Here is a 15,589-nt window from a genome sequence, read left to right as displayed (position 1 = left end):
ACCCTATTGAGCTCTTAAGGCATTTCAAACTGGAATACCCCGGTGACACACATGTAGACACACATTAGACATCATTTTTTACTGCCACACGACCACAGTATAAATTGCCCTCAGCAGACCTCACATTAACATTTTCACAAGAAAAGATTTAAGAATTGGATCACTCTTTGTGCCACCATGCTGTGAATGGTTGATGCCATAGTCAGTCAAATATGTGCACATTTCCTTGAACTAATCTAGCCAACAATTTTTAGAGAGAGACTTCATGAAATTTAAAAAAAATTAAATGTATTCCAAACACATGACACAGACACTATTAAGGCTTCTTTAACTATCTGGTAGATACTTAAGCTTTCAAATGCATTCACTAAGCATCTCTGCCCAGGATTGTTCATCTTTACCTAATCAGCGATTTCTCTCGCCAGGACTCAAAATCCTACCTCGGATCAGCAACCTCTAAAGTACCAATACAAAATAAATATATAAAGCTGACATTATAGTTGCCTTATCTCTCCTGTGCAGTGACTTGACTTCACAGTGCCACTTCTCTGCATTCCAGGAAATACCTGTGGTGAAATGATGTGAAGCCTGAGCCTACAAAAAAACGAGGCACAGGCTGTGAAAACATGATATTAAAACATTTGATGTCAAGCTCACATGGGCTAAGATTGACTTTGACCTATAAATCCGCAATCTGCTGATAAGACTTTACTTTTGGCATGGTGTTTTGGTGATGAGGTTGTCAATCAAACCTTGAGAAAGCCCAGTGGAGACTGAATCAAAGACTGCTGAGGTTTAATTTGTTCTTGCTTCTTCTCCCTTTTCCCCCTCTTCCTGTCTCCCACAGATCGAGAAGACCAATCCATTCTTTGCACGTAAGTATACAGCCTCAGTTGCTTCATAAATATCAATTTTATAATAAAATGTCTTGTACTTGGTTGTCGATTAAACAATTGGTAACTCAAAGCCTATACTTTTATGCCTGTGGGTCTTATTATGAGTTAAACTGAGCCCTAAGTCCACAATGTATAGCATACAATTCATGGTTAATTCACTATCCTTATTCTTGTCTTTTCCCCCCTTTTTATTCTCGGAAATAACATCACTTGGTGCAATATATCATTCTCTGTGGCATTTTGTTCCTCTGAAATAAATGCAGTTCAAAGGGACAATAATACATGCATTGGTAATTAAACTACAGTTCAGGAGTGCAAGTGAACGATCTGCCCCGGGCCTTCACAGTCATTGTAGATTGTGTGTCTCATTGACATTGACCAGACTGTCACTACTTGAGAGAAAGTGTGAAATGTGGGTCTGAGAAATGCCTGACATTTTTGCTACACAGCCCTCTGGCGTCCTTTCAGTGACAAGTCTCTACATATGACAGGAATGTCACCAAAGAAAATGTCAGAGAGGCTATCAAGACACAAACCAGCAACAACCCAGTTACTCATGCAGGGTGAATAGTGAAGAGTTGGTGTCACCCTCTATATGCACAGTGCGAGTCAGACTATCATTTATAAAATAACTTTACATTCAACAAAATACAACCCCAACACAAACAAAGCTGAAAATATAATTTTGGGATCACTTTAAAAAAATGTAGATTTTATTTTTAATGAATAACATATTATTCAAATGAGGTCATATTCAACCCACGTAATCTGATCCTAGACAGTGATGACGAATTTACATCAGAGTACGGAAAAGCAAAGAAAATATTACATTTGAGGCGACATGTCTTTGTAAAGCACAGATCGTGACGGATTGACTATTTTTATATAATGCTTTGTTTAAATAATGGTTCGAATGTGTAATAAAATCATAATCTAGAGTTAGAGTTCAACACCTCTCAAGAACGGTAACAAAATATAGTTTAAGGGTCAGTAGTTTGCATTAATGTTTCTTTTTTTAAACAAAAGACGGATATATTCATGCTTTCACACAAAAAGGTTATATGCATGATCTCGAGGGCTTTGGCTTTGGTGCTCAGATTGTGCCAAACTCATTGCAAATAATATAAAACACTAACAAACTACAAACCAGTTGAGGAGGAACAATGCGGATTCCGTCCTGGTCGTGGAATGACGGATCAGCTTTTTACTCTCGCAAGGATCCTGGAGGGGGCCTGGGAGTACGCTTATCCGGTCTACATGTGTTTTGTAGACTTGGAGAAGGCGTATGACCGGGTTCCCAGGGAGTTACTGTGGGAGGTGCTGCGGGAGTATGGGGTGAGGGGGTCTCTACTCAGGGCCATCCAATCTCTGTACTCCCAAAGCGAGAGCTGTGTCCGGGTCCTCTGCAGTAAGTCGGACCCATTTCCGGTGAGGGTTGGCCTCCGCCAGGGCTGCGCTTTGTCACCAATCCTGTTTGTAATATACATGGATCGGATTTCGAGGCGTAGTCGTGGGGGGGGGGGTCTGCAGTTCGGTGGACTAAGGATTGCACCACTGCTTTTTGCAGATGATGTGGTTCTGATGGCTTCATCGGTCTGCGACCTTCAGCACTCACTGGATCGGTTCGCAACCGAGTGTGAAGCGGCTGGGATGAGGATCAGCACCTCCAAATCTGAGGCCATGGTTCTCAGCAGGAAACCGATGGACTGTCCACTCCAAGTAGGGAATGAGTCCTTACCCCAAGTGAAGGAGTTCAAGTATCTCGGGGTCTTGTTCTCAAGTGAGGGATCAATGGAGCGTGAGATGGGCCGGAGAATCGGAGCAGCGGGAGCGGTATTGCAGTCGCTTTACCGCACCGTTGTGACGAAAAGGGAGCTGAGCCGGAAGGCAAAGCTCTCTGTCTACCGGGCCATTTTCGTTCCTACCCTCACCTATGGTCATGAAGGATGGGTCATGACCGAAAGAACGAGATCGCGGATACAAGCGGCCGAGATGGGTTTCCTCCGCCGGGTGGCTGGTGTCTCCCTTAGAGATAAGGTGAGAAGTTCGGTCATCAGGGAGGGACTCGGAGTTGAGCCGCTCCTCCTTCGCGTCGAAAGAAGCCAGTTGAGGTGGTTCGGGCACCTAGTTAGGATGCCACCTGGGCGCCTCCCTATAGGGAGGTGTTCCAGGCACGTCCAGCTGGGAAGAGACCAAGGGGTAGACCTAGGACCAGGTGGAGGGATTATATCTCTTCGCTGGCCTGGGAGCGCCTTGGGATCCCCCAGTCAGAGCTGGTTGATGTCGCCAGGGAAAAGAAAGTTTGGGGCTCTCTGCTGGAACTGCTACCCCCGCCACCCGACCACGGATAAGCGGGAGAAGATGGATGGATGGATGGACTAACAAACTAAATAATGTCAAAGTCAGCTACCTGTGTATATTTTTCTGAAATATGGGAGCAGAGAAAAAAACAGACATAATCCCTCCATGATTTCCCTCTGTTCACAGCAGCCTAAAGGACTGGCAGTAACACAGTTATCCCAGTCCTTACTGTCAGCCACATCACACTCTCTATCTGAAAGAAAAACAATATTTTGTGCATACTTGGTGTATGCAAATGTGCGCTTACTGTAAAACCTCAAGTATGATCTAATTCTAAACTGCTTCCCTAAAATCTTTGCATGTCTTGGAGAATTGTTTCAGTTTTTCAATGCCGTGGTCACTGTACTGTATGACAGAGCAGGCTGCACATCAACAGGCCAGCGACCACAGGACTAAACCTGACTGACACACTGAAAAAGCACTGCAGAGAAAGAGACACATGACAAGACACTCACGAAGAATATACTTTCAGTCTAAATATTATTCTCACATTACTTTCTTGTGGAAAAGAGGACGGGGCTTGTGTTCTGTCATCACCCAGAAGCACCTGCAAATCTGTAAAGTTAAGAGACAGTAACTTTATTGATACAGTTTTTAAAGGTCAAAAAGTAACTGAGATGTAGACTTAAAGGGTTGATTCTGAAGAGTTAAGTATGTCACACACACACACTGTTCTGAAGATCTCTGTTTTGTGTGTGTCTCCTTTGTCCCACAGAGGTGAGTCAGGAGCTGGCAAGACAGAAAACACAAAAAAGGTCATACAGTACCTGGCACATGTGGCCTCCTCCCACAAAGGAAGAAAAGACCACAACACGCCTGTGAGTATTCTCTCATCGCTCTAAGTTATGTAAGCAATATCTTCTCAAAGCCATAGACGAGACTGAAATGATCCATAAAAGGTGAATTACTAACATTAATTTTATGAACAAATGAATCATTAACACTATGCCATGTCATCTCTCTGAATGGTCCCACAATCCATTAAGACTAGATTGTTTATTTTGACCCTATTAAAAATGTATTTAAAGTAACAAACACTATAAATAACTAATGATCAGCTTGACCATAAGGGGGTTTTATTCTATAAACACCAGCTCCTGTAGTAGGCAATATGGCTCTTTGTGTACACATTATAACAATGTGCATTTGATTATCTGTACCAAACAGCCAGAATCCCCCAAACCAGTGAAACAACAGGCAAGTCTCTTTACTTTTTACTCCATGTTCTGTGGTGCATGCTAGACTCACATTTTCTTATCAAACATTCTTACTTTTGGTCTAAAAAGGCCTGTCTGAAATGGGATAATCAAACACCGTCAATAAGTTCGAAGACACCAGATGTGTCGGTTTACACTTAGTGTGATTTCATAAGTTTAAATACCTCAAAACAGCATATTTAGCTTTTACATTGTCTCTCTCTGTCAGGCCCAAAATGCAGTTGTAAGTACATTTCAAATCTTTGCATGATTTCTCCGTCTCCCTTAAGTGTGTTTTATGTGAATGACTTCTGTTAGACGTACCACACTTTAAATGTGCTTGCCATTATTACGATTCACAGAAACAGTCATATGCATGTTGTATGTATTTATGTGGTTGTCACATGTTGAGCCATCCTAAGTTATATGAAGCCTAGCCACTTCTGCTGCTGCAATAATGATAATAATTGCCAAAGCAAGGCGTATATTATATTTGTGTATCATCAGACTGTTGTCACCTGACCTAGAGCGCTGCAGGTAGTTCTGATAGCAACATAACCTGAGTAACTACAAAACCACTGATGTATTGTAATATCAACTGTTGTAATTCTATCATTAGACTGCTGTCGGTTATACCTAGATGACGGCAATAAGGCCTCATTCAAAATGTTTAGCTTGAACTACAGGTTAACTTGTATCCATGACATTAATGCAATTTTATTATCCTCCATGATAACAATTGAATTTCCCTATTCCTGCAGAGTGGATCCCTGTTTTATGTGAGTAGTATGTAGTTTCTCGCCTAACTAACAATATAAAAGGGGTGCTATCCCAATCTGTTTCCATCTCCTCTTGAACCTGAAAAGCAACTGTCATCCTGCAGTATTGATCAACCTAACTTTGATCTGTACTTCCTGTCCTCACTGAGTTAATATACTTCTTCTATCAGACATTTAACATTTACATGACTTACAGTGTGAGGACCCCTACCCTCTTAGAGCTCAATCTTTGCTCTAATCTTCTGTGTATACACTAATGTGCTTCTTTAAGCAGATAGATACCATGCTATCACTATGGATTAACAATTAGAAAAAAGGGAATTTCTTGTTATTTTTTCAACCAATATTGTTTTACATTCGGTAGAATGTGTTATAGATATATCCAGAGGTGTCTGCATTTGTGATTGACAGGGAAAAAACAAGATATAATTAAACCAAGCATTATTCAAAATCTTTCTTGTAAATGCATAAACAGAATCAGATCAAATGATGTTCATCAGTCAGTCCGTGAAAGTCTAATTGGTAGACTTGGCTAGTTTTCTATCAATTAATGAATATTTGTTACTGAATAGAAGAATGAATATCCTCCAGTTGTCATTACAGCTAATGAAATCAGAGAACAGCAAAAGTTACATCACAAGATATGTAGCAAACGTACCTAAAATAAATGAAAGTGCTTCACTGGTGTTCAAGCCAACTCATCCTAACCCCTTGACCTGCATCTAGTGGGCGATTTCATACACTAAGTTATATTAAGCCTCGAAGGTTTGTCGTCCCACATGATTTCTCCCCTTTGGCTCGTACCTCTCCACGCGCTGCATGTCATTCCCAATTCTCTTTCTTCTGCTGATGATAAGAGCAACTTGTAATATTTACCTATCCTTGAGACCTCCAGAGCAGATGTAGAGCTACGAGTACACATCCACATCTTGCCTCTGCTTCATGAGATTTAGTGGAACAGTTTTGACTGATCCTCTTTGGACTCAACTCAATCTGTCCTAAAGTAACGCTCCATGGCCTACAGACAGCCTGCACTTTGATGAGAGACATGCATGTAGCTAAATACTTTCTAAAAAGACAGAACAATTAGTTTTATAGGAGATGACAAGAATGATTTTGTATGTGTTTCGGGAGATCAGTAGTTGTGAGTCCTCTCAGGTTGCCTAAATGTTTATCACAGCTACACAACAATTGTCCGGCTCATGTGAGGGAGGCAGCTCTGTTGGCTGTCAGAAGCCTGGCATGCTCACTATCAGGAATGTGGGTCAACTTCTAATGCTGCCTAATTGGCCCCCCACCGGTGTTTGTAATCTGCACTTTGTGTTTATGTGCGTACAGCAGACCACACAGATGGGTAGAAGCTGCCAATGAACAATTTCCAGCTACTAAGTTGCACCACAGGCCTGTGTTTATGTAGAAACAAAGGTTTTTTGGTTGAAACCCCATTCCTGGTGCTTTTCCAGCTTTCAGAGCGGTGGCAGAGTTGATCTAGTTTAGCCCTGCTTCTTTCCAGCTGCATAAAAACTGAATTAAAAGCAGCCCATCATGCTCTCCGGCCGAAGATCACATTACATGCCTCACATCGTGAGTGCAATGCTGATTCCTCATTCCAGAGAGCTCCCTTGTGTGGAACATGGCCTCCTCCAACCCTTTGTGTGTGCAGCTATTTCTGAAGTCATTTGAAAGTATTCCGCTCAGCCACAAGAGGAAAAGCAACATAGCAGAAGAAAGTGTTTTTCTCTCAGCCATTTTGAATTCTGTGGTCGTGACAAAGCCCACAATGTGGCTGAGATGCAAACACACTGCACCACCTGTCCAAACATCTGCACAACGCGTTTATTTATTTATGAAATGATGAAATGAAGCCAAAGTGTTTCTGTGGTGTGACAGGATAGGCTGTCTGGCTTTTCTCACAACAAAGAAATCTCCCTCAATCACATTACACTTAAAAATATAAAACTAATGCGAATTGAATAAACTAGGTTGTGAAAGATGTTATGATGACGACACAATTTTCACAGGATTCGTTTTTTTTCTCATTTAAATCTTCTATCACATGAAGATGTTGGCTCTATCTTCCGTCAACATATTGCTGTTAACACAAACTGACTGGGAATTTCCATTACCAATTACATGACATGTACATGAGGTCGCACCTTAAAGAGGCAGACGGACATATTTATCTATACCTTCAGAAATGTTACATCAAACAGAGGTTACCTCTTTATAATAGTTTTCACATTGCCTGGTGTTGCTTTGGATGCAAATGACTTTGTTAGTAAAGGGATAACATGACATCTGTCTGTATTAAACACATGACAATATTTCATCTGTCTTTGTCTGCATGTATGTTTTTCTATAATCAGTAATTCACAAGTTTATACTCTGTTTTTTGCTGATAAGTCAAAGGCCTTCTGTAACATTCCTCTGTTTTTCAGGGTGAATTGGAACGTCAGCTTTTACAAGCCAATCCCATCCTTGAAGCTTTTGGGAATGCTAAAACAGTGAAAAATGACAACTCGTCACGTTTTGTAAGTATAGAAAATGAATATTCATGTAGATAGGTTGCATTTTGTTATGTGCATCAAAGTCTAATCCATCCCGTATTCCAGCCTGCGACCATCATTGCACAAACAGACCTTTCATGTTCCCTATGGCTCACACCCTTTTATCTAAAAGTACTACAGTCAAATTAAATGATGCTGGTTGAAGTCCTGTGTGTCAAAATAATGGGATGTTTTGAATATAAGCACGTCTATAACCTATTCTGTGTGTAGATGATTTGTCTTAGTCTCATGCTTTTTAAGTTTGATGTTATATATATAAACATCAAGCTTAATCCTCACCATGAGGCCTCAGCTTGTGTTACAACAGAGTTATGTACCAGATTGACTTCTGTATATCTTGTCTTGTGCACGTTCTGAACATTAGTGTTAATCTCTGCAGGGGAAATTCATCCGCATCAACTTTGATGTCACCGGATACATCGTTGGAGCCAATATTGAAACCTGTATCCTGCGTTGATGTAGATAAGATATTCATAAAGCGTAAAGCGTTTATTGGAAGTTGGAAAAAAAAATCCATTTATACATACATTTTGATCTGGATTTGTCTACAAATTAGACCTGTAATCTAGGAACCATTTCTCATGTAAACAAGTTTTGATTCTATGTCCAAATGAACGACCAAATTGATATTTTCTTGACCGTTCTGTGTGAGACTTACTGGAGAAATCCAGAGCTATTCGTCAAGCCAAAGATGAGCGCACCTTCCACGTTTTCTACCAGCTGCTCGCTGGAGCTGGAGAGCACCTCAAATGTAAGTAGACTGAAGTTTAAAACTACCAAGGTATATTATGTTTCTGTCAATCTCGACCAAATCTGTTTTTGGCAGCTGAACTTAGTAAAATACAAGTTGACAGTATAACTAATAATAATATGAAATAGTTCACATTCAAAACATCACATCTTAACCACTTCTTTTAATGTTTTATTCATTACAGCGGACCTGCTTTTGGATGGATTCAACAGCTACCGGTTTATGTCTAACGGAAACATCACGATCCCCGGCCAGCAGGACAAAGATAATTTCCAGGAGACGATGGATGCCATGAACATCATGAGCTTCGGCCATGAGGAGATTCTGTGTACGTTACCACAACACTAGCAAGAGACATGCATAAACATAAAAGTTTCCCAAGAGTGTTGCTTTCATTACTACGGAGAAAATGACTTATCAAGGTCCCTCTGAATGTATTGTTCACAGAGAAACCAGCAATCTCTGTACTGTACCTGTGTTTATGCAATGCTGCATTTTTGAGTGAAAAGAAAATGATGGTGATGGTTAAATAGTTTGTCATTTGAATGGGATTTGATCAAATTGTTCAGTACATGACCATAAAAAAACACACCTGTTTTTGTCAGTTCCACTACTTAAACACATCCATGTAATGCTACAAAATGTCACTACAATATTAATATTTTTCCCTTTTTTATATCTGTAGCCATGCTAAAGGTGGTGTCCTCGGTGCTTCAGTTTGGTAACATTAGCTTTAAGAAGGAGAGGAACTCTGATCAAGCCTCTATGCCTGATAATACTGGTATGTATCCCACACACACTCATACACACACACAGACACGCGCGGGTTGCAATCCTTTTACATCTGCTTTATAACCTCCCAGCTCACAGGTCAAGAGATTATTTTCCTCCTCTTCCTCTTCCCATATATACTTCAACTCCTCTCCTCCCCTCTCCCTGCCTCCCTCACGCTGCATCCTTATCCACAGAACAGAGGAACTAGTGATTTGTGTCTTTTCTCTCCCCGGGCCCAGTCAACCGGCCATTAAGCCACATTATTATGAGGATTTACTCCAGAAGGAAATGGGGCAGAGTCTTCCAGTTCCTCCACATGAGGCACTGCGTATTTGGCCCTTAAATAAGGGAGACAGGGAGAGAGGATGAGTCCAATGCCAGTGATAGAGCTCGGCCAGATATTCCCAAATGCAACAAGCAGAATCCAAGACTGAGGCAGAGGTTTTTTTTAGTAGTACAACTTGGCTGAGCTTAAGCAGATCATGCTTTTCTACTTTTCCACTATCTCTAGCCATGTAACATATTACATTTTTCCTCATTAAATCTATTGAGGGAACATCTTTAAAAAGATTTCTTAAGGTTCTATAGTTTTTTTTTAACGATGTCAATGCAACACTGGGAAAGATCTTCATGAGTATCAAAACCAAAAACAAGAAATTGTCTCCGTAACATTTTGTTTAAAGACATTAAACATTCAGGTATATATCAAATATACCCTTTTAAGACTTGTGTTGTAGCCTCCAGTGTTTCCCACAGATCTGAAATATACTTGGGCGGGTGGTGGCAGCAGGCGGGGGGGGGGGGGGGGGTGCCCGAAAAAAAAAAATGTTTTAACAACATGTTTATTTATTGACTTTTCATTCCTGTATAATCATTTTGCGCAAAGATGGCACTGTTTGTCAGAGCACTTCATCCTTCTGGGATTTCATGAAGAACAGCTCCAACGCCTGTGTGTATGGGAACACCTCTGGTGCTGGTCCATTAACTGCCAGTGTTTCCCACAGATCTGTTTCCCACATATCTGAAATAGGTAGTGGTGGTAGGGGGGGGGGTCACGTGAGGTGACGTGCAACAACATTAACCTTTCTGTTGGTCGCTTGTTAGCAGACCCTTCAAGCAATGGCAGAGCGAACAGGTACAGGCAGGGCCCATAATGATAGCCCTATAGTTTAAATCTACTACCCACACATGAACATATGGAAATGGGTTACTATTTAAAAAAATAAATGTATTTATAAATGTATTTAGGAACCTATCCATGTGATTTTTAGTGGGGGTCGACCTCAAATCCTCTATGGGGGTCCAGGGGCATGCCCCCCCGGTAAGATTTTATTTTGGAGTTAAATGCATCAATCTGGTGCATTTTGAGGGGAAAATAGATCTAGATATATGGAAACACCTATATTAAACAGAACTGTATACATTTCAATAATCATAAAATCATGGCCATAACCAATAACATACCATTTCCAATATGAAAAAAACACTGAAACTTGTTTATTAATTTATTTTTGGTTCATTTATAGTTGTGAGTGTGTCTGTGCTCCTGAATCAGCCTCTCCTGTCTCCTTCCTCTCCCCCCTGCTCCTCTTTGAGGCAGCAGCAAAGACTAGTTTTCTCTCAACAAGTTTTAAAAGTGTATCTTACCTTTTTTCACCTTAATATGTGGTTACATAACTGGTGACCACACCGTTTGAGACCCACTGAGAACTTAGACTAAGTTAACTATCTAAACACTCCTAAAGAGTCCTTTACCTCACCTGAGCTGAGCTTATCCCGAGCTTGAATGACACACAGAGACCAATCAAGGGCTTTGATTTATGATCTGTATGACAGTGGCCATGTCGGCAGGCCACATCATGTGGACAGCCAGTCACCCTGTGTGAGGCAGGTCACTTAACAGGCCAGAAGGAGGCGAGATCAGTGCAAGGGAGCGAGGGATCATTGTCCACAAGTTAATCGATCGCAGATGGCATCTTGGTCACGGACGAATACAAAAAAAAATAATAAAAAAAAAAAATATTAAAAAATTATTAAAAAAAACAAAACCTAAATGGGTCGCGAAATATACTTGGGCGGCCGTTAATATACCTGGGCGGCCCGCCCAAGTATAGTCTATGTGTGGGAAACCCTGGCCTCCTTTTAATCTAATTTAAATAACTGTGTATTCCCTGTTGTGTGTTTTTCCCATCTCTGTCTCCCAGCTGCCCAGAAGCTCTGTCATCTGCTGGGTCTGAATGTCATGGAGTTCACCAGAGCCATCCTGTCCCCGAGGATCAAAGTGGGAAGAGACTACGTCCAGAAAGCGCAGACTAAAGAGCAGGTCAGTGAGCGAACAACAAGTCATCATCTTTCATTTCCAGCTCAGATCCACCGTAACACTAATCATGGTCTATTCCAGGTTTCATTTTTGGATTTGATGTGCATATATTCTTCATTTAAATCATCAGTACAACTTCATAATGACTTGAGCTGCAAAGGTCTGTCTGCAAACCGATCAGTCTATTGAAAAAAATTCTAATTATTTTGATCAGTGATTCATTTTTAAAGTTGTTTTTCATACATGAATGGCAAACAATGCAGGTTTTTTTTCTTTCTATTCCTTTGTTTGAAGCATCCGCCTAGCTTCTTCTCCAGCCGCTGAGCTCCATGGGGAATGTTGTAAAACGAACCGACATGATTAAAAAAAAAGTGAAGGGAAAAAAATGATATCTTGCCTTGTATTGTATTTTACTGAGCACATACGAAGGCAAGTTTTACTTTCTCTGAAACTTCTCCAAAGTACGTCTCCTGTTTATAAATCATTCATTTTAAAGTGCTATTGCAGACTTCTGATCATTATGGCTTCAGCTCAATCAAACAGCCTTTGTCTCAACTGTTTTAGATATCAATATACGTCTGTCACATTAACGGTATACAGTATCTCCAAGATGTAAGAGTCCATTTCTGAATCTGAATTGTACTGACTATTGCCCCGATCTACCTGTGCTCGCTCTCTGCCATGGCCGCTCTTCCTCACCTGACATTGTCTTATTTTACCTCTGGTTTCCTTTTCTCCCTCCAGGCTGACTTTGCTGTTGAAGCTTTGGGTAAAGCGACATACGAGCGTCTGTTCCGCTGGCTGGTCCATCGCATTAACAAAGCTCTGGACAGAACCAAACGGCAGGGGGCGTCCTTCATCGGCATCCTGGACATTGCTGGTTTTGAGATTTTTCAGGTTTGGATCAAATCTTTACAAGTTTTAATCTTAAAATAAGAATGTTTGTCAGGTTGTGGCTGGAGAAAATGTTTTTTGCTGTTGTTGTCATTCTCTTACAAACTATCTACATTTGAGGTTTTGAGCTCTTGTCATTTACACATATTTCATTCGTTCATGTTCAGAGTATTGTTTTTCTTCTTCCCTACTACAGTTGAACTCATTCGAGCAGATGTGCATCAACTACACCAACGAGAAGCTGCAGCAGCTCTTCAACCACACCATGTTCATCCTGGAGCAGGAGGAGTACCAGAGGGAGGGCATCGAGTGGAGCTTCATCGACTTCGGCCTCGACCTGCAGCCCTGCATCGACCTCATTGAGAGGCCGGTCAGTGTGGATGATTGGCTGATCTACTTGTTTTATTTTGAACATACTTAAACTCTTCAACAAATATGTTCCACTTGTTTTTTTAAACTATTAAGCTATGTCTCATTGTTAATAACACACTCTTAAGTTTCATAATACTTTTCTTATCCAGTATACAATATTTAACTGGATACACAGTATTTTTTAAATAAATCATGCTTGTTGTCACAACATTGTTTTTTAACCACCTGCTGTATTTTATGCGTTTTAGGAAGTAAATTAATGAACAAACATTTGCTTAGTTATATCTGCATTGAGTCAAAGTTGATAGTTAGTATTTGAGATGCCAACCATAACGCTCCTGAATAATAAACACAAAATGCAAATACGTTTTATCTCACTGTTATAAATACAAATGCCTCTCTCTCCCAAGGCTTGAGTTCTGTCTTGTTAATGTTCCTTCAGGCGAACCCTCCAGGAGTGTTGGCTCTGCTGGATGAAGAGTGCTGGTTCCCCAAGGCCACGGACAAGAGCTTTATCGATAAGCTGAGCCAGGAGCAGGGCACACACTCCAAGTTCCAGAAACCTCGGCAGCTCAAGGATAAGGCCGACTTCTGCATCATCCACTACGCTGGCAAAGTACGCTTCTTTTTGAAAATGTCTTTAGGAATTACACTCAGCAGGTTTCTGTCTTTGTTAAGTCCTCTGCTGGTGGGTTCTCCAAAGGAAAACAATTGGTTCACTGAAGGATAAAGCTCTCAGTTTATGGAGCTTGTTTAAAGATTATAGGTCAGGCTCTCTTCCAAACTGCACTCACAGACACAGACACATAATGAAAGGGTCATTTTATTAATCATCTATGCTTATACAACTGATACCCTTATAGTTAAAGTGGACCTATCATGCTATATTTGAAACATATATTGTAGGGCCATACCTATATAAAACATGTCTGTGAAGGTTTTTTTTCAAAATACTAAACAAATCATGCATTTTAGCCATGCCTCAGTTCACTCTATTTGCTCTTTTCCAGCCCTGTTTTTGCAAGGGCTGATTCTGTGAGAAGTCTTCTTTGCTACTTTTGTGGCAGACTACAGCGCCACTTACAGGCCTGGCATATGTACTACAGCGTCTCCAGCGCTTTCGAGCGGTCTCTCATTCCCCTGATAGGTGGAGAGTTGCCCATATAGGCGGAGCACCCCTTTTCTGATGTCAGAAACATTCAAATAATAATCAGCTCCGTTGCAGCCCCGGTTTTAGAGATTTGGGTATGGAGGAAAAGAGAGAGGGTTGTGTTTTCTGACACTTGGTGAGATCCCTGACACACCGGGGACACATATTCATCAGGGTTTCCGTTAGCCGGTATTTACCGGTTTTTAGCTGGTAAAATTGATTAAAAACCGGTAAATTCAAAACCTGTCGGTCAAAATGTCTGGTAATAATTAGGGAGGCTCCGATCGATCGGCCGCCGGTCATTATTGGCCGATATTCACTCTTAATAGTTTGATCGGTGCTCTCTATAAAGGCCGATCAGGAGAGCTGGATCTGATCGATATGGACATAAACGCGAGTGAAGTGTAACCGGACGCGAGAGAGAGATCAGATCAGCTGCTGAGTCTGACCGAGACACGCAGCTCTGCATAATCACCTGAAGCCCCGCCCTCTGTTTAGCGAGCTGCAGGAGCTGCATGAGAAACTGACTGCTGTCAGGAGAGAGAGGGAGAGGGAGGGAGAGGGGAAAAGAGAGGATCCGTTTCTCCCGTGTTATTATTCAAATGTAATGTAAACTTTTGAATAATGTACGTTATCTACTACAAGTAGTTTGTTTGAATGTAATAATTATGTTGTTTGTGGAATCATTTATTGAAAAATGAATCTGAATTTTTCGATCTGTTACGATTATAAACTGAAGCAATATAAAAATGAGCCCCGTGAACTTAGTTTTAAACTGAAGCATATCTGCTCATAGTCCGGTAATTACCTGCTAACGGAAACTCTGCTACACAACTCTTATTATTATTGAAATATGACCGGTAAGTTTCAAATGTGTCCGGTAAAATAAATTCTGCCCGGACATTTGACCGGCGAGAAAAAATCCTAGCGGAAACCCTGATAATCATGTATAAAAGACGTACGAAAGTGCATTTTGCATGATAGCCCTTTAAGTTTCATTGCCAGGGCAGTTCCTAGAGTGGAGTGAATGTTCTGTTTCACTTGGATAGTGGTGGTCTAATGGATAGTGAGGTGGGCTGAAGATTGGAAGGTTGTGAGTTCAAATCCCTCCAGGAACACCACCTGGGTAAGGCACTTAGCCCTTAGCGCTTTGGATAAAAGCGTCAGCTAAATGAAATGTTATGTAATGTACTTCCATCCTACTTAGAAACATATAGTATGTTATACATAAGTATATATATGGCTCCCTTGCAGGACCAGCTGCTTTATTAATGTCTACACTCGTATTTTCCACTACATCTCTTTTCCTCCCTGATATTCTTCTGCAAAATGTAAACCCCAAGACAGAAGTCGAAAATTATGCAATGTTCTCCTGTGGTGGGATTTCAGGGAAATACTGACTCCTGGTTTGATTGATATGACTTAGTATTGGAGTGGATTTGGAAGTTGTGAGGTGTGTTATCCAACAGGACTCAGTCTCTGCAGGGAGACCTGCTGAGGAACACATCTGCTTACCATTAAGTGAACTT

General features: G+C 41.0%; 1 protein-coding gene across 2 annotated transcripts in view; it reads left to right on the top strand.

Annotated features, from left to right (window-relative positions):
• Nucleotides 1–15,589, top strand: part of LOC117446973 (myosin-10) — a 62,455-nt gene that overhangs the window by 22,907 nt on the left and 23,959 nt on the right. Inside the window, exons 4-17 of one of the 2 annotated variants that reach the window (XM_034083523.2) lie at nt 848–875; nt 3,973–4,075; nt 4,425–4,454; nt 4,683–4,697; nt 5,215–5,232; nt 7,671–7,763; nt 8,179–8,242; nt 8,452–8,550; nt 8,735–8,878; nt 9,236–9,331; nt 11,529–11,647; nt 12,389–12,541; nt 12,735–12,908; nt 13,353–13,526. In XM_034083523.2, coding sequence (XP_033939414.1) covers nt 848–875; nt 3,973–4,075; nt 4,425–4,454; nt 4,683–4,697; nt 5,215–5,232; nt 7,671–7,763; nt 8,179–8,242; nt 8,452–8,550; nt 8,735–8,878; nt 9,236–9,331; nt 11,529–11,647; nt 12,389–12,541; nt 12,735–12,908; nt 13,353–13,526 — 1,310 coding nt within the window. The remainder of the gene's footprint in view (nt 1–847; nt 876–3,972; nt 4,076–4,424; nt 4,455–4,682; nt 4,698–5,214; nt 5,233–7,670; nt 7,764–8,178; nt 8,243–8,451; nt 8,551–8,734; nt 8,879–9,235; nt 9,332–11,528; nt 11,648–12,388; nt 12,542–12,734; nt 12,909–13,352; nt 13,527–15,589) is intronic. The other variant, XM_034083531.2, reaches the window with a different exon arrangement.

This window comes from Pseudochaenichthys georgianus, chromosome 1 (assembly GCF_902827115.2).
Source record: "Pseudochaenichthys georgianus chromosome 1, fPseGeo1.2, whole genome shotgun sequence".
Classification (NCBI taxonomy): Eukaryota; Metazoa; Chordata; class Actinopteri; order Perciformes; family Channichthyidae; genus Pseudochaenichthys; species Pseudochaenichthys georgianus.
This window is presented reverse-complemented; position numbering and strand designations above follow the sequence as displayed.